Below are 26,799 nucleotides of genomic sequence, written 5' to 3' on the forward strand. Positions count from 1 at the left end.
GTTGATCCGGGCCGTGACCATCACTTCACATCTTCTGAGAAGACACTTTCTACAGCTTCGGCTCAGTCGAAAGCGGCGAAAAAGTAAGCGATTTGCTTTAAAAAGAAAAGTGTCGTGCTATTTTTAGTCGTTAGGCTCCTGCAGTTCGATTGCTTCGTTGCACCCGCAACAGGGCTTCGAGCAGCAGCGGCTCAAGCTGCAGACGCAGCGCGTACAAATCCAACAGAAGACATTCTCGAAGTGGATAAACTCCTATCTGCCGGTACGAAGCGCATACGATTTTCGCGAATTTTTTCAACTTACGCGTACGCTGCATGCTAGAAAAGATACACTGTGATTTCTTTATTTTGTACTTTCGTTGTCGTTTTTCCTACGAAACCCGTAGTTTCCGCCGCATGCGTTTTGGCTGTGACGTATGCTCCGAGGCGCGCTTTTGTGAGCGGGCACTCCAGTGCTTAGATCGTTAGTTAGATACGCCATAAGCAATGTTATATTGCCTGATACGGAGAACGCTCTTCCGCCAATAGAAATCCATGGCTTTTTGCTGATTTGCAAGACGGTCGCGTTCTCATGAAACTCCTGGAAAGTATTTCCGGGGAAAAGCTTGGTGCAATGGGTAGGAAACGAAAAATAATTTGGGCGCGAAATAATACGTTGGTTTCAGCTAAAGGAAACTTGAGAATTGACGAACTTGAAAACGTGCAAAAGGCCTTGGACTTCTTATCTAGTAAAAAGGTGCAAGGATTTTTGGAAAATGAAAAGTGGGCGTGGTTAACTTAATGTCTCATACTGTAGGTCAAATTAGAGAGCATCAGGGCGCATAATATTGTTGACGGCAATCAGAGACTGATTCTCGGCTTGCTATGGACAATAATTTTGCGATTTCAAATTCAGGATATTTCTATAGAGGTACGTTCAGTTTTGAGTAAGGAACGCTAAGATCATCTTACATACACTAGGATGAGTCAAGGGAGAGAAAATCAGCAAAAGACGCACTCTTGCTTTGGTGTCAGAGAAAGACTAAAGGGTGAAATCAGAGAATTTTTAATTAGATTAACATTATTATTAACTTTGCTTTTAGGTACACTAATGTAGGTGTGAAGAATTTCACGTGCGATGGATTGGCTTTCTGTGCCATCATCCACAAACACAAGTAGGCCATAAACAAATTGAGATATTCATTAATGGGCCCTGACGTTTCTTACTTCAGACCAGAACTGATTGACTTTGCTTCCTTGAAAAAATCCAATCCTGAACACAATGTCAACCTTGCTTTTGACGTTGCGGAAAGAGAGCTTGGAATTCCGAGGCTCCTTGACGCAGAAGGTAAAAAAACGACTCAAATCTTTTTTTCCTGATATTTCTATTAGACGTAAACGTTCCTCGTCCTGATGATAAATCGATCATGACTTATCTCGTTTCCTACTACAACTATTTCACCAAAATGAAATTTGAAGAGACGGCAGGGCGACGTGTTGCCAAGGTGACTTGTAAAAGCAACTGCATGCACTTGGCGCGAAACTTTCACATTATTCAGGTGATAGGAAAATTGTTGAAGATGCAGGGGGAGTGCGACCGCATGGTCACGAATCTCCTCGCGTGGATTCAAAAAACTATAGTCATATTAGCAGATAGAAAGTTTCCCAATCGTCTAACGGGCGTCCAGGCGCTCGTGACCGACTTCAAACGCTATAGAACAGTGGAAAAGCCGCCCAAGTAAACGCTAGTCATACCAAAAGTAGGGGGTCCCCTTTAGGGAACGTTTTTATAGATACGCGGAAAAGGGCGAATTGGAAGTGCAGTTATTTAACATTCAGACTAATTTAAGAGCGTTGAAGCGGAGGGTTTGGGTTCCCGTTGAAGGCAAACTCATTTCCGACGTGAACAAGGTTTACTTCTTACATTACAACGAGAGAAAATTAATCCTCTCCAATTTCTCTAAGGGATGGGACAGGCTAGAAGTGGCTGAACACGAGAGAGAGCTTGCGTTGCGAGAAGCTCTCCAAAAGTGCGTATTTAGTTATTTTCTGAAAGGTTAATTAATTGATTTTGCAGGCAAGAACAGTTAGAGCAACTCGCCGTTAGATTTGACCGCAAGGCGGCTCTCAGAGAAGCCTGGCTGGTTGACATGAATCAAGTCTTGACTGACATGCGTTACGGCGAGACGGCCAGCTCTGTTGCCGCCTCGCTGAAGCGCCACGAAGCGGTGAACACGGATGTCAGAGCGAGAGTAAGACGCTGCAGATGCGGTGGAGATATAAGAAGGAATTAATACATAGGAAGAGAGAATTGAAGTAGTGGTAAAATTAGCGGATCAGTTGATTGGGGAGGAATATCATCAGGCTGCAATAGTCAGAAAGAGGTGTCTATAAACGTCTTTGGATGGTTTCAGTGTTTACCTCTTATCCCCCCTAGACAAAGAGACATTCAGGAAAAGTGGGAAGCTTTGCTTGCGAAATTGGAACAGGGACGAAAGGTCTTGGCCGGCTACCGCGACTTGATAACCGTTCTTTCCGACGTTGATAATTGCGTTTCGGAAATGGGTCAATTGGAGGTGAGCAGACCAAATCTAGGCGCACGTGACATAAGACGATAGGCGCTGTTCTAGAACCGATTGCGTTCTGAGGACTTTGGCAAGCATTTGACGGGCGTAGAAGACTTGATACAAAAGCATTCTATTGTGGAGTCCGACATTACGGGACAAGGGGAGCGCGTCAAAGCGCTGCAAGCCCAACTGCAGAGATTTGCGGATTCAAAGCAGACTGATTCTGGTCTTGTACGCGAGAGACAGGAGACTCTGTCTTCCGCTAATAAGCGGCTGTGTGTCGCCGCTGAGCAGAGAAAAGCGCGGCTCAACGACTCGTTGAGGCTGCAGCAGTTCTATCGCGACGTTGAGGAGGAGGAAGCGTGGATTAGAGAGAAAGAACAAGTTGCTTCGTCTGTAGATCACGGAAAGGATCTCGTCGGTGTCATGCATTTGATCAAGAAGCACGAAGCTTTAGAAGCGGAATTGCAAGGGCAAGATTCTCATGTAAAGGTGAGGTAAAGCGATAGCAACAAAAACAAATAAAACCGCGTTACTTGCTGAGATAAGGTAGACAAGTGTGTGACAGGTGATCAGCAGTTGCCAAGACTACGCAGACACCTGATTATCAGTCAGTCATTGTTCTCTTTCTAGGCTGTCTGCAAAACAGGAGAAGATCTCAAACGCGGAAGCCACTATGCCTCCAAAGCGATAGCAGCGCGCATTGGCTCTCTAACAGACAAATGGAAAAAGCTTAGAGAACTCTCGGCAGCACGAAAGACTCGCCTAAATGAAGCGTACCAATCCCAACAGGTATATCCAATGTCATTGTCCTCTGTGCATATAGGATACGTGATTGCTTAGTATTACGCCGACGCAAATGACTCCGAATCAAAAGGAGCCCGTCGTCTCTAGCGATGACTACGGCCGCGATTTTGCTACGGCCGAGGTTTGCTTAGAATTTAGAGCGCTTGCATAACAGATAATGCGAATGGTCGCTGTACAGAATCTACTTCAAAGCCACGAACGCTTGGAGGGGGAGGTAAAGTCGTACGGTGCGGAGATTGATAGGCTGCGACGCTTGGCAAAACAAGTCGCCGAAACAAGCGGAACGACGGTACGTTGATGTTTTTTTTTCCTCGTTGATTTTTTGGTGGTGGAGATTACCGGCTTTCAGCTTCCCGAGCCGACTGGAGATGCCGGAGGCGAGGAAGTAGTCGAAGTGGAGGAAGAATACGAAGTAGAGGAGATGCAGAAATGCGATAAAGTGCAAGAGGTCGTCGAGGAGACGAAAGTGAGCCAGGTAAAGGCAAACTACCCGTACAAAGGACAGCAAGGCATGTCAGCGGCAAAAGGAGAGGTATGGTTCACGTAAACAAAACTAAAGCTATCGCAATTGACTTCCTCAAGATTTTCGTCCTTGTCAAGAAAACGAATAAGGATTGGTGGCAAATTAGGTGTGCAAATCCTTGCGCCTTACTTGGGGTGCTTATTAAACCGCTTTTGTTGTAGAAATAAGAGGGCTATCTTCCCGCCAACTACGTTGCCGAGACAGCACCGCTGGTTCAAAAGAAGACCGTGCAAAGAAAAGTCGTGGAAACTGTTCCCGTGCAAGTCAAGAAGACGAGAACGATGAAGAAGGTTGTTCCTGGTTCCAAACCAAGACTTACTGCTACGAGAACTCTTAAAAGGCTTTCAAGTAAGGAAATAAAGTTTAGGAAGCTGTTCAGTAGCAAGATTTGTGTTAGCTGAACTAAAGCAAGGCCAGAGTCCTTCTAGGCACTTTGATAGCCACAATGTAGCGAGTAGACAACAGGCAATTGACTCTACGTACGACAGGCTTGTTAAACAAGCGGAGGTAGGAGAAAGGGGGCCCTCGTGGGGAGAAACTCTTGTCTAACGAGATTCTAGGTGAGGAGAAAGTATCTTGAAGACGCACTTCGGTTGTTTGAATTGTTTCGCGATTGTGACGAAGTGGAATCTTGGCTAACGGACAAGGTTATTGTCTAGAACATCAGGGAGAGAGAGCCTGCACGTTTAGATTGGTTTTTCAGGAAGTTATTGCTACTAGCGACGACGCAGATGGAAGGGGAAGAGAGCACGTTGAAGCGATGCGAAAGAAATTTGACGTACGAAAGATAACAGCTTTAAAAGTCCCGTTCACAGTCACTCTTGCTGCGTTTACAATTGCGCATCGGACTTGGGGGTAGAGAGGTATTAGAGCGCACTTTTATCTAGACCTTTAAAACGGATTTGGCGACCAACAGTATCAGAGTGATGGAAATCAATAACGTTGCTGATCAAATGGTGAAAGACAGGCATTCGCAGGCGCGAGCGATTCGCCAGAAACAGCAGGAATTAAATCAAAGGCAAATTCTTAATTAACGTGCATTCTTCGAGGATGCACTGCGCGAAAGATGACATATTAATCTTATTTGTATGTATTCCCAGATGGGAAAAATTGCAGAAGTTGAGAGTAGCAAAAGAGCAAACTCTTGAAGTAGCAGAGAGGTATTCAAGTCTAAGAAAAACCCCGACTTCAATAAAAAAGCGAGGCCTTTAATTTTAGTGTGCAGCTTTTCCAGCAAACTTGTGACGAAATGAAGGCGTGGATAAATGAAAAGGACGCCTTCTGATGTCATCTCATTCAAGTGAAGCAGGTATGATTCTCTTTCTCTTTGGCTTTGTCTTTTTTCTCTATGTAGGCTCGTTCATGGATCATACTGACGAGGTGATGAAGAGCTCTCCGATGTCTTCGTTCACCCCTGGGCCCCGGGGTGACTAAACAAAACCGGCCCAACTCTGTTGCCACGAGGTTAAATTGGCTGACCTGCTGTTGGGGGTTATGCAGTCGACCCCTCCCCCTCCAGGACTGCGGTGGGCAAAAAAGTAGTCCCCCTGGAATCAGGCTGCCAGTGCTCACATCCGAGACTGCCCAGTCCCAGGCGTCCGAGCCAAGAGAATAAACGGGCTCTAACTCCGATCGAGGGGAGTATGGAGTGACCCCCACTCTGAAGCCTGCACGGGTTCCCGTAACACGGAGCTCGTGCAGGTGGACAGCGAATGTAAAGAAGGCTGTGCACGATTTTTTACTTCCGGTTTATTTCCGGGTATATTAAATAAAAGATTTGCAAGCATACGCCAGGACCCCTAATCTAACTACCAACTAATAACTACAGCTAACGCAAATGAAAAAGAAAATAAAACCAGTTCATATCTCGTCTCTTGCTTCTTCATCTGACTGATTTTCTGGACTGTTCAATGACTTGGTAGAGCCGCAGTAGTAGCCATTGATTAGAGAAGCAGATGTGCTGATGAAGTCGGAAAGCTAGGCAGAAATAGTTTATCAGTTCTTCTAGCCTATTCAGGAAGGAATAAGACCTACTTGTTTTCAAGGGACTTCATTTGATTACATAAATCTTTCTTTCTTGCTTTGCTTCTAAGACAAGGAAAATCAGTTTTGAGATCAAAGCATGCAAAAAGCTATACCAGCTTCCAATAGGGATTCCATCCAATCTAGTAACGTCATATTTTGGTCGACGGTAAACCAACGAGTGGCATAGGCGGTTGCAGCTAGCATCAGTGTATCCACACTCTTCCAGCGCATAAATGATTGATGAATACAACTGAACAATTTCAACGTGTTGACGTTCCCTGGACAACCTGTGTTCAAATGTTGAGAAGTAAATTTTGACACTTTGCTGATAGACGCCTCGTCGGTTGGTTCCGTATGAATAACTGAAATCAAATACCTCAATGGCGTCGTCGAGTTCGCTCTTCATGGAGGCCCAGCTGTCTTCCAGTTCTATAATCTTTTCTTTAGCCTCCTCGCGTTCTGCCTCCCTTTGGGAGATCTCCTTAGCTTGCTTGTGCAAGTGGCCTTCAATCACTTCTCGTTTCGTCGACTGGCCGCATGTAGGACAGGGAACCTTAGAATAGTCACACTGCAGCAAATGACTCTCTACAGCAATAAACAAGAAATTAGCGTCATTTGGAACCCCCTTTTTCTAAAACTATGCAACGTCAAAAAAGGAATTTAAAGAGACTTAATTAATTAATTATTTTTTACCGAGAGCGTCTCGCTTGACTATTGCCTTGCAGCCGTCGTGTCGCTTGGGACAGTAGATCTCGAGCGCGTTGATCATCTTTTTCAAAGCGACGACTCGCTGCAGCTGATTTTTTGCATTCGATAGCGGCCTTCGGGACAAGTGGGAGTTCGCTTCAGCCACGATTTGACGCAGCTCTTGCAGAACGAATGACCGCACGGCCAAGCAGATCGTGCAGCACAAGCTGTCGACGTTCAGGTTCTTCACGTATGCGTAAGACTGACTGTCGTCGCCACGAGCGCTAGCCTAGAGGATAGCATCATGCAGTCGAGCAGTTTGAAGAATAGTTGTCTACCATAAGTCGAGAGGGAGTCGCACAAACGATAGAAGAAGAAAGAGAAGAAGGAATATTTGCGGCTTGTAGCGCGCTATGACGAAAGGGCGTGACGATTCAAATACCACAGTAAAAAAAATTACAATTAATTAAGTAAGTAATTAATTATCCCCTTTGTTTTATTATTCAGAAGGATGTAGCGCGATTATTTGAGAAGACAGTGATCCTACGTTACGCATTAGATAAAGAAAAGAAGAAGACTCTTTGCTACCTTTTTCACTGGCTCGTTCAAACACTATGAAACGAAACGCTCCGAGGCGGTTTTAAATTATCGTTATCTGATAATTACCTCGTCTTCGAGTACGGTCGGTATTCGTCGAAACCATTCCGGAACGGCTTCGTCGTCCTGATTCGTTTTCTCGTCTTCTGCTTGCTTCTCTTCGCTTTCAATTGTACCCATCTTTAATAATTAAATGTATGTGAATATACATGTATATACCCTTGAGGTGTACGTACTCCGCCGGCAGGCGGTGTAAATATTCCGGCAGACGTGTACGTACTCCGCCGGCAGGCGGTGTATATATTCCGGCAAGCAGTGTATATATTACGGCAAGCGGTGTACGTACTCCGCCGGCAGGCGGCGTATATATTACGGCAAGCGGTGTACGTACTCCGCGAGCAGGCGGTGTATATATTCCGACAAGTGGTGTACGTATACTCAGCCGGCAGGCGATGTATATATTCCGGCAAGTGGTGTACGTATACTCCGCCGGCAGGCGGTGTATATATTCCGGCAAGCGGTGTACGTACTCCGCCGGCAGGCGATGTATATATTCCGGCAAGTGGTGTAATCCGCAGGCAGGCGGTGTATATATTCCGGCAGGCGGTGTATATATTCCGGCAAGAGGTGTACGTACTCCGCCGGCAGGAGGTGTATATATTCCGGCAAGTGGTGTACGTACTCCGCAGGAGGGCGATGTATATATTCCGGCAAGTGGTGTATATATCCCGGCAAGTGCTGTACGTACTCCGCCGGCTGGCGGTGAATATATTCCGGAAAGAGGTGTATATATTCCGGCAAGCGGGGTACGTACTCCGCCGGCAGGCGGTGTATATATTCCGGCAAGTGGTGTACGTACTCCGCCGGCAGGCGATGTATATATTCCGACAAGTGGTGTACGTACTCCGCCGGAAGGCGGTGTATATATTCCGGAGAGTGGTGTACGTACTCCGCCGGCTGGCGGTGTATATATTCCGGCAAGAGGTGTATATATTCCGGCAAGGGGTGTACGTACTCCGCCGGCAGGCGGTGTATATATTCCGGCAGGTGGTGTACGTGCTCCGCCGGCAGGCGGTGAATATATTCCGGCAAGCGGTGTACGTACTCCACAGGTAGGCGATGTATATATTCCGGCAAGAGGTGTACGTACTCCGCCGGCAGGCGATGTATATATTCCGGCAAGTAGTGTACGTACTCCACCGGCAGGCGGTGTATATATTCCGGCAAGTGGTGTACGTACTCCGCCGGCAGGCGATGTATATATTCCGACAAGTGGTGTACGTACTCCGCCGGAAGGCGGTGTATATATTCCGGAGAGTGGTGTACGTACTCCGCCGGCAGGCGGTGTATATATTCCGGCAAGTGGTGTACGTACTCCGCCGGCAGGCGATGTATATATTCCGACAAGTGGTGTACGTACTCCGCCGGAAGGCGGTGTATATATTCCGGAGAGTGGTGTACGTACTCCGCCGGCTGGCGGTGTATATATTCCGGCAAGAGGTGTATATATTCCGGCAAGGGGTGTACGTACTCCGCCGGCAGGCGGTGTATATATTCCGGCAGGTGGTGTACGTGCTCCGCCGGCAGGCGGTGAATATATTCCGGCAAGCGGTGTACGTACTCCACAGGTAGGCGATGTATATATTCCGGCAAGTGGTGTACGTACTCCGCAGGCAGGCGATGTATATATTCCGGCAAGAGGTGTACGTACTCCGCCGGCAGGCGATGTATATATTCCGGCAAGTAGTGTACGTACTCCACCGGCAGGCGGTGTATATATTCCGGCAGGCGGTGTATATATACCGGAGAGCGGTGTACGTACTCCGCCGGCAGGCGATGAATATAATCCGGCAAGAGGTGTACGTACTCCGCCGGCAGGCGGTGTATATATTCCGGCAGGCGGTGTATATATTCCGGCAAGTGGTGTACGTACTCCGCCGGCAGGTGATGTATATATTCCGGCAAGTGGTGTACGTACTCCGCCGGCAGGTGATGTATATATTCCGGCAAGGGGTGTACGTACTCCGCCGGCAGGCGATGTATATATTCCGGCAAGCGGTGTACGTACTCCGCTGGCAGGCGCTGGATATATTCCGGCAAGCGGTGTACGTACTCCGCCGGCAGGCGGTGTATATATTCCGGCAAGCGGTGTATATACGGCTACAACCACTACAACGACAACAACGGCTACAACGGCTACAACGACAACAACGGCTACAACGGCTACAACGACTACAACGGCTACAACGGCTACAACGGCTACAACGACTACAACGGCTACAACTACTACAACGGCTACAACGGCTACAACGGTGTATATATTCCGGAAGGCAGTGTACGTACTCCGCCGGCAGGCGGTGTATACATTTCGGCAAGAGGTGTATATATTCCGGCAAGCAGTGTATATATTCCGGCAAGCAGTGTATATATTCCGGAAGGCAGTGTACGTACTCCGCCTGCAGGCGGTGTATATATTACGGCAAGTGGTGTACGTACTCCGCCCGCAGGCGGTGTATATATTTTGGCAAGCGGTGTATATATTACGGTAAGCGGTGTATATATTCCGGAAGGCAGTGTACGTACTCCGCCCGCAGGTGGTGTATATATATCGGCAGGCGTGTACGTACTCCGCCGGCAGGCGGTGTATATATTCCTGCAGGCGTGTACGTACTCCGCAGGCAGGCGGTGTACATATTCCGGCCGGCGTGTATGTACTCCGCCGGCAGGCGGTGTATATATTCCGGCAGGCGTGTACGTACTCCGCAGGCAGGCGATGTACATATTGCGGCAGGCGTGTACGTACTCCGCCGGCAGGCGGTGTATATATATTCTGGCAGGCGTGTACGTACTCCGCCGGCAGGCGGTGTATATATTACGCCAAGCGGTGTATATATTCAAGAAGGCAGTGTACGTACTCCGCCGGCAAGCGGTGTATATATTCCGGCAAGCGCTGTATACATTCCGGCAAGCGGTGTACGTACTCCGTCGGAGAGCGGTGTATATATTCCGGCAAGCGGTGTACGTACTAAGGAGGCAGACGGTGTATATATCCCGGCAAGTGGTGTACGTACTCAGGCGGCTGGCGGTGTATATATTCCGGAAAGAGGTGTATATAATCCGGCAAGGGGTGTACGTACTCCGCCGGCAGGCGATGTATAAATTCCGACAAGTGGTGTACGTACTCCGCCGGCAGGCGGTGTATATATTACGGCAAGAGGTGTACGTACTCCGCCGGCTGGCGGTGTATATATTCCGGCAAGAGGTGTATATATTCCGGCAAGAGGTGTACGCACTACGCCGGTAGGCGGTGTATATATTCCGGCAAGTGGTGTACGTACTCCGCCGGCAGGCGATGTATAAATTCCGACAAGTGGTGTACGTACTCCGCCGGCAGGCGGTGTATATATTCCGGAGAGTTGTGTACGTACTCCGCCGGCTGGCGGTGTATTAATTCCGGCAAGAGGTGTATATATTCCGGCAGGCGATCTATATATTCCGGCAAGTGATGTACGTACTCCGCCGACATACGATGTATATATTCCGGGAAGCGGTCTACGTATACTCAGCCGGCAGGCGATGTATATATTCCGGCAAGTGGTGCACGTATACTCCGCCGGCAGGCGGTAAATATATTCCGGCAAGTGGTGTACGTACTCCGCCGGCAGGCGGCGTATATATTACGGCAAGTGGTGTACGTACTCCGCAGGAGGGCGATGTATATATTCCGGCAAGTGGTGTACGTACTCCGCCGGCAGGCGTTGAATATATTCCGGCAAGAGGTGTACGTACTCCACCGGCAGGCGGTGTATATATTCCGGCAGGCGGTGCATATATTCCAGCAAGTGGTGTACGTACTCCGCCGGCAGGCGATGCATATATTCCGGCAAGTGGTGTAGGTACTCCGCAGGCAGGCGATGTATATATGCCGGCAAGTTGTGTACGTATACTCAGCCGGCAGGCGATGTATATATTCCGGCAAGAGGTGTATATATTCCGGCAAGTGGTGTATGTACTCCGCCGGTAAGCGATGTATATACTCCGGCAAGTGGTGTACGTACTCCGCCGGCAGGCGGTGTATATATTCGGCAAGTGGTGTACGTACTCCGCCGGCAGGTGGTGTATATATTCCGGTAAGAGGTGTACGTACTCCGCCGGTAGGCGATGTATATATTCCGTCAAGTGGTGTACGTACTCCGCTTGCAGGCGATGTATATATTCCGGCAAGAGGTGTACGTACTCCGCCGGCAGGCGGTGTATATATTACGGCAAGAGGTGTACGTACTCCGCCGGCTGGCGGTGTATATATTCCGGCAAGAGGTGCATATATTCCGGCAAGAGGTGTACGCACTACGCCGGTAGGCGGTGTATATATTCCGGCAAGAGGTGTATATATTCCGGCAAGAGGTGTACGCACTACGCCGGCAGGCGATGTATAAATTCCGACAAGTGGTGTACGTACTCCGCTGGCAGGCGGTGTATATATTACGGCAAGAGGTGTACGTACTCCGCCGGCTGACGGTGTATATATTCCGGAAAGAGGTGTCTATATTCCGTCAAGTGGTGTACGTACTCCGCCGGCAGGCGTTGTATATATTCCGGCAAGCGGTGTACGTACTCCGCTTGCAGGCGGTGTATATATTCCGGCAAGTGGTGTACTTCGCCGGCAGGCGGTGTATATATTCCGGTAGGCGGTGTATATATTCCGGCAAGAGGTGTACGTACTCCGCCGGCAGGCGGTGTAGATATTCCTGCAAGTGGTGTACGTACTCCGCCGGAAGGCGATGTATATATTCCGGCAAGTGGTGTACGTACTGCGCAGGCAGGCGATGAATATATTCCGGCAAGAGGTGTACGTACTCCGCCGGCAGGCGGTGTATATATTCCGGCAGGCGGTGCATATATTCCGACAAGTGGTGTACGTACTCCGCTGGCAGGCGGTGTATATATTACGGCAAGAGGTGTACGTACTCCGCCGGCTGACGGTGTATATATTCCGGAAAGAGGTGTCTATATTCCGTCAAATGGTGTACGTACTCCGCCGGCAGGCGTTGTATATATTCCGGCAAGCGGTGTACGTACTCCGCCTGCAGGCGGTGTATATATTCCGGCAAGTGGTGTACTCCGCCGGCAGGCGGTGTATATATTCCGGCAGGCGGTGTATATATTCCGGCAAGAGGTGTACATACTCCGCCGGCAGGCGGTGTATATATTCCTGCAAGTGGTGTACGTACTCCGCCGGAGGGCGATGTATATATTCCGGCAAGTGGTGTACGTACTCCGCCGGCAGGCGGTGTATATATTCCGGCAGGCGGTGCATATATTCCAGCAAGTGGTGTACGTACTCCGCCCGCAGGCGATGTATATATTCTGGCAAGTGGTGTACGTACTCCGCTGGCAGGCGGTGTATACATTCCGGAAGGCGGTGCATATATTCCGGCAAGTGGTGTACGTACTCCGCCGGCAGGCGATGTATATATTCCAGCAAGTCGTCTACGTATACTCCGCCGGCAGGCGGTGTAAATATTCCGGCAAGTTGTGTACGTATACTCCGCCGGCAGGCTATGTATATATTCCGGCAAGTGGTGTACGTATACTCCGCCGGCCGGCGATGTATATATTCCGGCAAGTGGTGTACGTACTCCGCAGGCAGGCGATGTATATATTCCGGCAAGTGGTGTATGTACTTCGCCGGCAGGCGATGTATATACTCCGGCAAGTGGAGTACGTACTCCGCCGGCAGGCCGTGTATATATTCCGGCAAGCGGTGTACGTACTCCGCAGGCAGGCGATGTATATATTCCGGCAAGAGGTGTACGTACTCCGCAGGCAGACGATGTATATATTCCGGCAAGAGGTGTATATATTCTGGCAAGCGGCGTACGTACTCCGCCGGCAGGCGATGTATATATCCCGGCAAGTGGTGTACGTACTCCGGCGGCTGGCGGTGTATATATTCCGGAAAGAGGTGTACGTACTCCGCCGGCAGGCGGTGTATATATTCCGGCAAGATGTGTACGTACTCCGCAGGAAAGCGATGTATATATTCCGGCAAGTGGTGAACGTACTCCGCCGGTAGGCGGTGTTTATATTCCGGCAAATGCTGTACGTACTCCGCCGGCAGGCGATGTATATATTCCGGCAAGTGGTGCACGTATACTCAGCCGGCAGGCGATGTATATATTCCTGCAAGAGGTGTACGTATACTCAGCCGGCAGGCGATGTACATATTCCGTCAAGTGGTGTACGTTCTCCGCCGGCAGGCGGTCTATATATTCCGGCAAGCGGTGTACGTACTCCGCCGGCAGGCCGATGAATATATTCCGGCAAGAGGTGTACGTACTCCGCCGGCAGGCGCTGTATATATTCCGGCAGGCGGTGCATATATTCCAGCAAGTGGTGTACGTACTCCGCCCGCAGGCGATGTAAATATTCCGGCAAGTGGTGTACGTACTCCGCTGGCAGGCGGTGTATACATTCCGGCAGGCGGTGCATATATTCCGGCAAGTGGTGTACGTACTCCGCCGGCAGGCGATGTATATATTCCAGCAAGTCGTCTACGTATACTCCGGCGGCAGGCGGTGTAAATATTCCGGCAAGTTGTGTACGTATACTCAGCCGGCAGGCTATGTATATATTCCGGAAAGTGGTGTACGTACTCCGCCGGCAGGCGGTGTATATATTACGGCAAGTGGTGTACGTACTCCACCGGCAGGCGATGTATATATTCCGGCAAGCGGTGTACGTACTCCGCAGGCAGGCATAATCCGGCAAGAGGTGCACGTACTCCGCAGGCAGGCGATGTATATATTCCGGCAAGAGGTGTACGTACTCCGCCGGCAGGCAATGTATATATTCCGGCAAGAGGTGTATATATTCCGGCAAGAGGTGTACGCACTACGCCGGTAGGCGGTGTATATATTCCGGCAAGTGGTGTACGTACTCCGCCGGCAGGCGGTGTATATATTACGGAGAGTGGTGTACGTACTCCGCCGGAGGGCGATGTATATATTCCGGCAAGAGGTGTACGTACTCCGCTGGCAGGCGGTTTATACATTCCGGCAGGCGGTGCATATATATCCGGCAAGTGGTGTACGTACTGCGCCGTCAGGCGATGTATATATTCCAGCAAGTCGTCTACGTATACTCGCCGGCAGGCGGTGTAAATATTCCGGCAAGTTGTGTACGTATACTCAGCCGGCAGGTGATGTATATATTCCGGCAAGCGGTGTACGTACTCCGCAGGCAGGCGATGTATATATTCGGGCAAGAGGGTGTATATATTCCGGCAAGAGGTGTACGCACTACGCCGGTAGGCGGGTGTATATATTCCGGCAAGTGGTGTACGTACTCCGCCGGCAGGCGGTGTATATATTACGGAGAGTGGTGTACGTACTCCGCCGGAGGGCGATGTATATATTCCGGCAAGAGGTGTACGTACACCGCCGGCAGGCGGTGTATACATTCCGGCAGGCGGTGCATATATTCCGGCAAGTGGTGTACGTACTCCGCAGGCAGGCGATGTATATATGCCGGCAAGTTGTGTACGTATACTCAGCCGGCAGGCTATGTATATAATCCGGCAAGTGGTGTACGTATACTCCGCCGGCCGGCGATGTATAAATTCCGGCAAGTGGTGTACGTATACTCCGCAGGCAGGCAATGTATATATTCCGGCAAGAGGTGTATATATTCCGGCAAGTGGTGTATGTACTCCGCCGGTAGGCGGTGTATATATTCCGGCAGGCGATGTATATATTCAGCAAAGAGGTGCACGTACTCCGCAGGAAGGCGATGTATATACTCCGGCAAGTGGTGTACGTACTCCGCCGGCAGGCGGTGTATATATTCCGGCAGGCGATGTATATATTCAGCTAAGAGGTGCACGTACTCCGCAGGAAGGCGATGTATATATTCCGGGGAGATGTGTATATATTCCGCAAGAGGTGTACGTTCTCCGCCGGCAGGCGATGAATATATTCCGGTAAGTGGTGTACGTACTCCGCCTGCTGGCGGTGTATATATTCCGGCAAGAGGTATATATTCCGGCAAGGGGTGTACGCACTCCGCCTGCAGGCGGTGTATATATTCCGGGAAGTGGTGTACGTATACTCCGCCGGCAGGCGGTGTATATATTCCGGCAAGCGGTGTACGTACTCCGCAGGCAGGCGATGTATATATCCCGGCAAGTGGTGTACGTACTCCGGCGGCTGGCGGTGTATATATTCCGGAAAGAGGTGTATATATTCCGGCAAGTGGTGTACGTACTCCGCCGGAAGGCGGTGTATATATTACGGAGAGTGGTGTACGTACTCCGCCGGAGGGCGATGTATATATTCCGGCAAGAGGTGTACGTACTCCGCTGGCAGGCGGTGTATACATTCCGGCAGGCGGTGCATATATTCCGGCAAGTGGTGTACGTACTGCGCCGTCAGGCGATGTATATATTCCAGCAAGTCGTCTACGTATACTCCGCCGGCAGGCGGTGTAAATATTCCGGCAAGTTGTGTACGTATACTCAGCCGGCAGGTGATGTATATATTCCGGCAAGCGGTGTACGTACTCCGCAGGCAGGCGATGTATATATTCCGGCAAGAGGTGTATATATTCCGGCAAGTGGTGTATGTACTCCGCCGGCAGGCGATGTATATATTCCGGGAAGCGGTGTACGTACTCCGCAGGCAGGCATAATCCGGCAAGAGGTGCACGTACTCCGCAGGCAGGCGATGTATATATTCCGGCAAGAGGTGTACGTACTCCGCCGGCAGGCGGTGTATATATTCCGGCAAGAGGTGTATATATTCCGGCAAGGGGTGTACGTACTCCGCCGGCAGGCGATGTATATATCCCGGCAAGTGGTGTACGTACTCCGCCGGTAGGCGGTGTATATATTATGGCAAGTGGTGTACGTACTCCGCCGGCAGGCGGTGTATATATTCCGGCAAGAGGTGTATATATTCCGGCAAGAGGTGTACGCACTACGCCGGTAGGCGGTGTATATATTCCGGCAAGTGGTGTACGTACTCCGCTGGCAGGCGGTGTATATATTACGGAGAGTGGTGTACGTACTCCGCCGGAGGGCGATGTATATATTCCGGCAAGAGGTGTACGTACACCGCCGGCAGGCGGTGTATACATTCCGGCAGGCGGTGCATATATTCCGGCAAGTGGTGTACGTACTCCGCAGGCAGGCGATGTATATATGCCGGCAAGTTGTGTACGTATACTCAGCCGGCAGGCTATGTATATAATCCGGCAAGTGGTGTACGTATACTCCGCCGGCCGGCGATGTATAAATTCCGGCAAGTGGTGTACGTATACTCCGCAGGCAGGCGATGTATATATTCCGGCAAGAGGTGTATATATTCCGGCAAGTGGTGTATGTACCCCGCCGGTAAGCGGTGTATATATTCCGGCAGGCGATGTATATATTCAGCTAAGAGGTGCACGTACTCCGCAGGAAGGCGATGTATATATTCCGGGGAGATGTGTATATATTCCGCAAGAGGTGTACGTACTCCGCAGGCAGGCGATGTATATATTCCGGTAAGTGGTGTACGTACTCCGCCTGCTGGCGGTGTATATATTCCGGCAAGAGGTATATATTCCGGCAAGGGGTGTACGCACTCCGCCTGCAGGCGGTGTATATATTCCGGGAAGTGGTGTACGTATACTCCGCCGGCAGGCGGTGTATATATTCCGGCAAGCGGTGTACGTACTCCGCAGGCAGGCGATGTATATATTCCGGCAAGAGGTGTACGTACTCCGCCGGCAGGCGGTGTATATATTCCGGCAAGAGGTGTATATATCCCGGCAAGTGGTGTACGTACTCCGGCGGCTGGCGGTGTATATATTCCGGAAAGAGGTGTATATAATCCGGCAAGGGGTGTACGTACTCCGCCGGCAGGCGGTGTATATATTCCGGTAAGACGTGTACGTACTCCGCCGGCAGGCGGTGTATACATTCCAGCAAGCGGGGTACGTACTCCGCCGGCAGGCGGTGTATATATTCCGGCAGGCGTGTACGTACTCCGCCGGCAGGCGGTGTTTATATTCCGGCAGGCATATATTCCAGAAAGCGGTGTATATATTCCGGAAGGCAGTGTACGTACTCCGCCGGCAGGCGGTGTATATACTCCGGAGAGCGGTGTATATATTCCGGAAGGCAGTGTACGTATTCCGCCGGTAGGCGGTGTATATATTACGGCAAGCGGTGTACGTACTCCGCCGGCAGGCGATGAATATATTCCGGTAAGAGTTGTACGTACTCCGCCGGCAGGCGGTGTATATATTCCGGCAGGCGCTGTATATATTCCGGCAATTGGTGTACGTACTCCGCCGGCAGGCGATGTATATATCCCGGCAAGTGGTGTACGAACCCCGCAGGCAGGCGATGTATATATTCCGGCAAGTGGTGTACGTACTCCGCCGGCAGGCGGTGTATATACTCCGGAGAGCGGTGTATATATTCCGGAAGGAGTGTACGTATTCCGCCGGTAGGCGGTGTATATATTACGGCAAGCGGTGTACGTACTCCGCCGGCAGGCGATGAATATATTCCGGTAAGAGGTGTACGTACTCCGCCGGCAGGCGGTGTATATATTCCGGCAGGCGCTGTATATATTCCGGCAATTGGTGTACGTACTCCGCCGGCAGGCGATGTATATATCCCGGCAAGTGGTGTACGAACTCCGCAGGCAGGCGATGTATATATTCCGGCAAGTGGTGTACGTACTCCGCCGGCAGGCGATGTATATATTCCGGCAAGTGGTGTATATATTCCGGCAAGAGGTGTAAGTACTTCGCCGGCAGGCGATGTATATATTCCGACAAGTGGTGTACGTACTCCGCCGGAAGGCGGTGTATATATTTTGGAGAGTGGTGTACGTACTCCGCCGGCTGGCGGTGTATATATTCCAGCAAGAGGTGTATATATTCCGGCAAGAGGTGTACGTACTCCGCCGGCAGGCGGTGTATATATTCCGGCAGGTGGTGTACGTGCTCGTATATATTCCGGCAAGTGGTGTACGTATACTCAGCAGGCAGGCGGTGTATATATTCCGGCAAGAGGTGTACGTACTCTGCCGGAAAGCGATGTATATATTCCGGCAAGTCGTCTACGTATACTCCGCCGGCAAGCGGTGTAAATATTCCGGCAAGTTGTGTACGTATACTCAGCCGGCAGGCTATGTATATATTCCGGCAAGTGGTGTACGTATACTCCGCCGGCCGGCGATATATTCCGGCAAGTGGTGTACGTAAACTCCGCAGGCAGGCGATGTATATATTCCGGCAAGAGGTGTATATATTCCGGCAAGTGGTGTATGTACTCCGCCGGTAGGCGATGTATATACTCCGGCAAGTGGTGTACGTACTCCGCCGGCAGGCGGTGTATATATTCCGGCAAGCGGTGTACGTACTCCGCCGGCATGCGATGCATATATTCCGGCAAGTGGTGTAGGAACTCCGCCGGAGGCGGTGTGTATATTCCGGCAAGCGGTGTACGTACTCCGCCTGCAGGCGGTGTATATATTCCGGCAAGTGGTGTATATATTCAGGAAAGAGGTGTACGTACTCCGCCGGCAGGCGGTGTATATATTCCGGAGAGTGGTGTACGTACTCCGCCGGCAGGCGATGAATATATTCCGGCAAGAGGTGTACGTACTCCGCAGGCAGGCGATGTATATATTCCGGCAAGAGGTGTACGTACTCCGCCGGCAGGCGGTGTATATATTCCTGCAAGAGGTGTATATATTCAGGCAAGGGGTGTACGTACTCCGCCGGCTGGCGGTGTATATATTCTGGAAAGAGGTGTATATATTCCGGCAAGTGGTGTACGTACTCCGCCTTGCAGGCGGTGTATATATTCCGGGAAGCGGTGTACGTACTCCGCCTGCAGGCGATGTATATATTCCGGCAAGTGGTGTACGTATACTCAGCCGGCAGGCGATGTATATATTCCGGCAAGTGGTGGACGTATACTCCGCCGGCAGGCGGTAAATATATTCCGGCAAGTGGTGTACGTACTCCGCCGGCAGGCGGTGTATATATTCCGGCAAGAGGTGTACGTTCTCCGCCGGAAGGCGGTGAATATATTCCGGCAAGCGGTGTACGTACTCCGCCGGCAGGCGGTGTATATATTTCGGCAAGAGGTGTATATATTCCGGCAAGCAGTGTATATATTCCGGAAGGCAGTGTACGTACTCCGCCGGCAAGCGGTGTATATATTACGGCAAGCGGTGTACGTATTCCGCCTGCAGGCGGTGTATATATTACGGCAAGTGGCGTACGTACTCCGCCGGCAGGTGGTGTATATGTATCGGCAGGCGTGTTCGTACTCCGCCGGCAGGCGGTGTATATATTCCTGCAGGCGTGTACGTACTCCGCCGGCAGGCGGTGTATATATTCCGGCAGGCGTGTACGTACTCTGCCAGCAGGCGGTGTATATATTCCGGCAAGCGGTGTATATATTCCGGAAGGCAGTGTACGTACTCCGCCGGCAGGCGGTGTATATATTCCGGCAAGCGGTGTATATATTCCGGCAGGCGTGTACGTACTCCGCCGACAGGCGGTGTATATATTCCTGCCGCTGGTGGTCGAGCTGGGACGGGCGTGGCTTCTTACGACGGGCACGCGACTGACGCCTTCTCTCGACTTACCGTCTTTTCTTTGTTGAAATACATTCTCGGTAAAAATTCGAGATACTCGAAATTGAGAGCTACACATGTTTCACTTTGATCAGATGACCCTCTAAAAAAGAAATATTAAAATATTAAATAATAATAATAAAAATAATAAAGATCATTATTTTTAAATTATTGATTTTTGAGTTCTTGCCTCGCGAAATTGGTCAGCGTCAAAAGATCGCGATGGAGAGTCGAAACAATTGTCGTTTTATCGCAAAGAAGCAAAAATTCAAGCGGCTGAACCGCGGAGACGACGCAATGAAGGGGCGGCGGCGGAAGAATCGACGAAGGAACGCGAAGAGCCATAATACGGGACTTAGCTAAAACAAAAAATTATTAAAAATATAAAGACTTTTCTATCTATATAACAACGTACCCGTATCGGGTCCAGGTGATGTGGGCGTGGTCAATAGAGAGCCAAGTCTTCCTTGTGACGGACGATTGCAATTTCGTCGCTTTTATCCAATCAGCGATTTCCTTTTGAACTTCCGTGTTAACCGTCACCCAATCGACGACTTCAAGCCATACGGACTAAAAGAGAGGAGAGATTCCTCAAAGGGAGCCCCACTTAGTTAACCCCTTAGCAACAAACGAACCGCGTCTCTAGACATAATATCTTCGAGTTTATCGGGTAAATATTGAAGCGGTAAGTCCGGTAAATAAAGCGAGGGCGAGGTTCTTCGACCCAAAGACTCAATCCATAATAAATTCTATGAAATAAATAATTTTATAGGCATAATACGTGACGTCATTTTTCTTACTTTCCCACGTCGCTGTGAAATCGAATTCTCGCCAATTGATCGGGTCGAAACGGATCGTTGACGTCTCGATGATCTTTCTCCGATTGGGCGATAGATTTATGTTTTTCCGCTATCGACGTCAATTTCCCTTTCATCGCTCTCAAAACGCCGAAATTCGAGAAAAATTTGGCGCGCCGAATTTATTTCTACGACGATAGAAAAAACGCGTGAAAAAAGCGCTCCACATGAGAGCGCATCCCGGATGATCGACGGGGGCGGATTGGGCGCGTTCCGCCCAGCGATGAATCGAGAGTCGCGATGAGGAGAAAGGCGCTTTGGGGTACGAAGTGCGGGAGAAAAAAGCCTAAGGAAAAAATCAATAAAGGTTATGTGATATTATTTATTTACCTTGAGTGCTTGGTCTGGATTTTGCTTGGGATTTGCTTGGAGATGTTCGTCTATGGAGTCGATTAATCCGTGTCTTTTTTCGAATTCTGTTTCGACGCATAGAATGACGTAGGAAAGCCAGACGTGTTCACTAGCCTTGGAACCCCAAAAAACCGTCTTAACCCTATTTATTTACTTAATAAAATTGAATACCGTGTGGTCAAGAAATGAAGGGGGACCCCCACTTCCAGCCAATGAGAAGAGCGCTCCGAGAAGTCCCGGTTTCGATTTATCCAAAGCGACAAATTCCTAATTAAATTCCCCATAATTATCCAAACTAAAACGACATTCTTACGTCATATTTTTCATATATGACTTCAGTGATAATTTCCCGGCATTCTTTTATTTTAAAAACGGACATAATGAGTCCGTCCAAAACGCGTTCAATACTCTTCTCTCTATGACGTCAAAAATCAATACTAATTATATTAATTTATTTATTCTCACTTGTGCCAATTATTTAAACCCGTAAATGCTCTCGTCCAAAATTCGGCGAGACGCTTTGGAGTCTGCAAACTTCGGGGTCGCTGAGACGAACTCATTTGAGCCTAAAAAATAAATAATTAATACTAATTAATATTCATTATTTTTCTTACGTGAACTAATGACGTCAGAAGTTTGGTGTTCGCTCCAGATCCGGCACGTCCAGTCAATTTTTCAATAAATCCGCTCATATTCATATCAGCCAAAGCAAGGCAATGAATAACAGCAACAAATCTAAATAAATCAATTTATGAAATTTTCGCTCGAGGAATTCTTACTTTGGTTCATCCAAAAGTCGATCTGCTTCGCGCGAAAACGTGAGAATGACGTTGGAGAGAATTTTGAGTGCAGCCAAGAGATTCTTCGACTCGACAAGACGCTCAAGAAGTGGCAAACCATCCACGCAAAATTTCTCAAGACTAAAGACACGAGCCCCTGAAAAAATCCCCCTATGTAATCCCTACGTACTTGTGTCCAAGATGCGACGAAGAGGAAAGAGCGATAAAGCACGCTAGAGACGACGTTTTAAGCGCCTGTCTTACGGGAGCGAGAGTCGGATCCAAATCGAAATCTAATAGGTCCGTATTCGCGTCATCAGAATGAAAGACGGGGGTCGGACGATCGGACTTGTGAAGACATAGAGAAAGAGCTACATTCCACAGCCAATTAGTGACCTCGTGACGCGGATCCACCGCGCCCAAACGATACAAATTAAACTAAAAAATAAATAAATATTTTATGACGTCATAAATTGGTTTTATACCTGCGCTAGAATATCTGCTCCTTGCTCGTTGGATTCAATTATCATTTCTACTTCTACTGGGAGGGTTGCCATGGCGATGTGAATGTGATTTGGTAGCGCGAGTTCGTCCGTTTCCCCGGCAACGCCCCAATTGAGATCCGAGATGATGGAACGCGCGAGATGATGACGTGCCGATGCGGGGGCGTAGCACAGAAGAAATTCCCGTAGCGTTTGGATGTCCGATTCCCTGGGATTCCATGCGGAAACGGGAAGCGCTTTGAAAAGATAAATACAAGCCTATATATAAAAATCCCAATAATGATTAGAAGAGGACAAATATTTTTAATTAATACTTTTCCCAATTGATCGATTGTGTGTCCGACTTGCGACAAAAGAAATGAGACTAAACGCGGATGTTTGCCGGCTATAGCGCCAAGCAAATCTCGACCCGTTTTGCCACAAACTTCCCTAGTAACAGACTGCAATTGAGACACCTAGATACAATGTAACAACATGAGAAGTCCCTTTTCTTTTCTTTTTTCTTTGCCTCGTAAATTTGAAGGGAAACGGCTTCCGCGAAATCCGTTTCCATGGCGTCGCGAGCCGTTGCCATGTTCGCGAGCGTAGTGAGAAGAAACACTGTCTCAGATTCGCTAATACCGATTAAATAATCAGCAAAGCCGACTTCCGGTTCTCATCTAAAAAATTAATAAAAAGTCCTGATTAATCAACAGATACTATACCGTTTATTCTTCGCTCCCAATCCGAGTCCGAAGACTCGATTTCCGGTTCGGAAGGATCAACAAGAAACCAAAAAATTTCCCAAATTTTTTCAACGGATATACTTTCGTATGGCATATCAGACAAAAATGGCCACGCCCCCAAAACTAATAATGTAATAGTTATTTTTAATTATTATTTTTGAAATTTACCGGTGTGCTGACTGAATCCACTTCACGGCGCGAATAAAAAGAGCGTCGAATTCGGTTCGAAGACGTTTGAGTGTCAAACGTGGCTCCATGAAGCCCGTCTGTTGCCCAGGCAACTCGTCTTCCGTCTCGCCGAGAATGTGCGTGCGCCAATTGCAATACGAGATCCAATGGTCGGACATAAAATGAACGGTTTGTCTAGAAAAATCAATAAATAAAAGTTTAATTTATATTTTTTTCTGGGTGTGCACCTTATTGTTCTTCCTATCATTTGAACGAATCTCTTGTGGCGTATTTGTTGGAGAGTGGTGAAGGCGACGCTAAGAAGTTTCATGAGACGAGTGGCGAAAGCGAAGAGAAGCATCAGACGAAAACTCGTCGTGTCTTCAACACTGTAAGGAGACTCTGAAAAAAAAGAATAACGATCTGATCTATAATCTCCAATATTATATTAACTAAAGTCATACCTGATTCCATTGAATCAATTCCGAGAATATATTGAAATACTGACTGACGTCATGGGAAACTGATTAAATAGAGATATGAAATCGGATTCCTTGAGCCACCAGAACGACTCAGCTGGCTCCTCATCCTTAATTAAAAACAAATTATAGAATTAATAAATAAATAATCAACGCACCTCCTCTCCATCTTCATCAAGAAAAGTCCAATTGACACCACCCTATTTATAACATTAATTAATAATTAAAACACGTGAGAAACAAAAATAATTAGGTATGATTAATTTATTTCATTCTAAAGGCCAAATATTAAAATGTGAGCCTAATCTTTGAATCTAAAAACCCAAACTATAAAATGAGGGCCTAATATTTGATTCACAGAGCCTAAATATTACGTTGAGGGCCTCATCTTATACTCTAAAGGCCACAGTATTAAATTTAGAGCCTAATCTTTGATTCTAAAGGCAAATATTAAATTGAGGGCCTAATCTTTGAATCTAAAAACATAAACTTTAAATTGAGGGCCTAATCTTTGATTCACAGAGCCTAAATATTACGATGAGGGCCTCATCTTTTATTCTAAAGGCCTCAGTATTAAATTCAGGGCCTAATCTTCGATTCTAAAGGCCAAATCTTAAATTGAGGGCTCAATCTTTGATTCACAGGGCGTAAGTATTAAATTGAGGGACTAATCTTTGATTCTAAAGGCCTCAGTATTAAATTCAGGGCCTAATCTTTGATTCTAAAGGCCAAATATTAAATTGAGGGACTAATCTTTGATTCACAGGGCGTAAATATTAAACTGAGGGCCTAATCTTTGACTCTAAAGGACTTAGTATCAAATTTAGGGCCTAATCTTTGATTCTAAAGGCCAAATAATAAATTGAGGGCCTAATGTTTGATTCTAAAGACCTAAACTTTAAATTCAGGGCATAATCTTTGATTCAGAGGGCCTCAATATTAAATTGAGAGCCTAATCTTGGATTGTAAAGGCCTAAGTATTAAATTCAAGGCCTAATCTTTGATATCAAAGCCAAATATTAAATTGAGGGCCTAATCTTTTATCCTAAAGGCTTAAATATTAAATTGAGGGCCTAATCTTTGACTCACAGGGCCTAAATATTAAATTGAGGGCATAATCTTTCATTCTAAGGACTCAGTATTAAATTTGGGGAATAATCTTTGATTCTAAAGGCAAAATATTAATATGAGGGCCTAATCTTTGATTCTAAAGACCTAAACTTTAAATTTAGGGCCTAATCTTTGATTCACAGGGCCTAAATATTAAATTGAGGGCCTAATCTTTAATTATAAAGGCCAAATAATAAATTGAGGGCCTAATCTTTGATTATAAAGGACTCAGTATCAAATTTAGGGCCTAATCTTTGATTCTAAAGGCCAAATATTAATTTGAAGGCCTAATCTTTGATTTACAGGGCCTAAAAATTAAATTGAGGGCCTAATCTTTAATTCTACAGGCCCAAATATTAAATTGAGGGCCTAATCTTTGATTCACAAGGCCTAAGTATTAAATTGAGGGCCTACTCTTTCATTCTAAAGGCCTAAATATTAAATTGAGGGCCTAATCGTTGATTCTAAAGGCCTCAGTATTAAATTTAGGGCCTAATCTTTGATTCTAAAAGAAAAATATTAATTTGAGGGTTTTATCTTTGATTCTAAAGACTTAAACTTTAAATTGAGGGCCTAATCTTTGATTCACAGGGCCTAAATATTAAATTAAGGCCCTAATCTTTAACTGTACACGCCTGAGTATTAAATTTCGGGCCTAATCTTTAATTCTAAAGGCCAAATAATAAATTGAGGGCCTAATCTTTGATTCACAGGGCGTAAATATTAAATTGAGAGCCTAATCTTGATTATAAAGGACTCAGTATCAAATTTAGGGCCTAATCTTTGACTCTAAAGGCCAAATATTAAATTGAGGGCCTAATCTTTGATTCTAAAGACCTAAACTTTAAATTCAGGGCCTAATTTTTGATTCACAGGGCTTAAATATTAAATTGAGGGCCTAATCTTTGATTCTCAAGGCTTAAGTATTAAATTCAGAGCAGAATCTTTGATTCTAAGGGCCAAATATTAAATCGAGGGCCTAATCTTTCATTCTAAAGGCTTAAGTATTAAATTCAGAGCAGAATCTTTGATTCTAAGGGCCAAATATTAAATTGAGGGCCTAATCTTTTATTCTAAAGACCTAAATATTAAATTGAGGGCCTAATCTTTGATTCGCAAGGCCTATATATTAAATTGAGGGCCTAATCGTTGATTCTAAAGGCCCCAGTATTAAATTTAGGACTTAATCTATAATTCTAAAAGCCAAAATATTAAATTGAGGGCCTAATCTTTCACTGTTTTCGCCTGAGTATTAAATTTTGGGCCTAATCTTTAATTCTAAAGGCCAAATATTAATTTGAAGGCCTAATCTTTGACTTACAGGGCCTAAAAATTAAATTGAGGGCCTAAACTTTAATTCTACAGGCCTAAATATTAAATTGAGGGCCTACTCTTTGATTCACAAGGCCTAATATTAAATTGAGGGCCTAACCGTTGATTCTAAAGGCCTCAGTATTAAATTTAGGGCCTAATCTTTGATTCTAAAGGCCAAATATTAAATTGATGGCCTAATCTTTGATTCACAGGGCCTAAATATTAAATTTAGGGCCAAATCTTTCATTCTAAGGACTCAGTATTAAATTTAGAGCATATTCTTTAATTCTAAAAGCCAAATAATTAATTGAGGGCCTAATCTTTGATTCACAGGACGTAAATATTATATTGAGGGCATAATCTTTGATTATAAAGGACTCATTATCAAATTTAGGGCCTAATCTTTGATTCTAAAGGCTAAATATTAATTTGAAACTCTAATCTTTGATTTACAGGGCATAAAAATTTAATTGAGGGCCTAATCTTTAATTCTACAGGCCTAAATATTAAATTGAGGGCCTAATCTTTGAATCACAAGGCTTAATATTAAATTTCGGGCCTAATCTTTGATCCTAAAGGCCAAATATTAAATTGAGGGCCTAATCTTTGATTCTAAAGACATAAACTTTAAATTCAGGGCCTAATTTGTGATTCACAGGGCCTAAATATTACATTGAGGGACTAA

The 26,799-nt window shown here is 47.3% G+C and overlaps 1 protein-coding gene and 1 pseudogene across 1 annotated transcript; one reads left to right on the forward strand and one right to left on the reverse strand.

The window, feature by feature from the left end:
• The first annotated feature begins 7 nt into the window (after nucleotides 1-7).
• Nucleotides 8-5,661, forward strand: LOC136188432 (spectrin beta chain, non-erythrocytic 1-like; annotated as a pseudogene).
• LOC136188377 (ectopic P granules protein 5 homolog) lies at nucleotides 5,627-23,891 on the reverse strand. The gene is made up of 29 exons (XM_065976125.1): nucleotides 23,849-23,891; nucleotides 23,676-23,800; nucleotides 23,460-23,613; nucleotides 23,212-23,406; nucleotides 23,023-23,166; nucleotides 22,827-22,977; nucleotides 22,633-22,773; nucleotides 22,301-22,576; nucleotides 22,006-22,253; nucleotides 21,816-21,956; nucleotides 21,651-21,771; nucleotides 21,502-21,602; nucleotides 21,350-21,452; nucleotides 21,208-21,303; nucleotides 21,016-21,150; nucleotides 20,629-20,971; nucleotides 20,464-20,577; nucleotides 20,244-20,398; nucleotides 20,019-20,187; nucleotides 19,841-19,931; nucleotides 7,254-7,364; nucleotides 7,176-7,199; nucleotides 6,926-7,130; nucleotides 6,594-6,876; nucleotides 6,277-6,485; nucleotides 6,188-6,225; nucleotides 6,014-6,119; nucleotides 5,910-5,963; nucleotides 5,627-5,852 (listed from the first exon to the last, which is right to left on the reverse strand). Exons 6-16 carry the CDS (start codon nucleotides 22,890-22,892, stop codon nucleotides 20,768-20,770), a joined length of 1,632 nt encoding a protein of 543 aa, XP_065832197.1. The 5' UTR covers nucleotides 22,893-22,977; nucleotides 23,023-23,166; nucleotides 23,212-23,406; nucleotides 23,460-23,613; nucleotides 23,676-23,800; nucleotides 23,849-23,891; the 3' UTR covers nucleotides 5,627-5,852; nucleotides 5,910-5,963; nucleotides 6,014-6,119; nucleotides 6,188-6,225; nucleotides 6,277-6,485; nucleotides 6,594-6,876; nucleotides 6,926-7,130; nucleotides 7,176-7,199; nucleotides 7,254-7,364; nucleotides 19,841-19,931; nucleotides 20,019-20,187; nucleotides 20,244-20,398; nucleotides 20,464-20,577; nucleotides 20,629-20,767.
• Nucleotides 23,892-26,799: the final 2,908 nt, after the last annotated feature.

Source organism: Oscarella lobularis, chromosome 6 (genome assembly GCF_947507565.1).
Source record: "Oscarella lobularis chromosome 6, ooOscLobu1.1, whole genome shotgun sequence".
NCBI classification, from domain to species: domain Eukaryota; kingdom Metazoa; phylum Porifera; class Homoscleromorpha; order Homosclerophorida; family Oscarellidae; genus Oscarella; species Oscarella lobularis.

Coding starts and splice junctions, on each gene's coding strand:
- LOC136188377 (XM_065976125.1), bottom strand. CDS start 22,892: ATGGCAACGGCTCGCGACGCCATGGAAACGGATTTCGCGGAAGCCGTT. Junction 22,774..22,826: donor TTTCCCTTCAAATTTACGAG/GCAAAGAAAAAA, acceptor CATTGTATCTAG/GTGTCTCAATTGCAGTCTGT. Junction 22,577..22,632: donor CAATCGATCAATTGGGAAAA/GTATTAATTAAA, acceptor TTTTATATATAG/GCTTGTATTTATCTTTTCAA.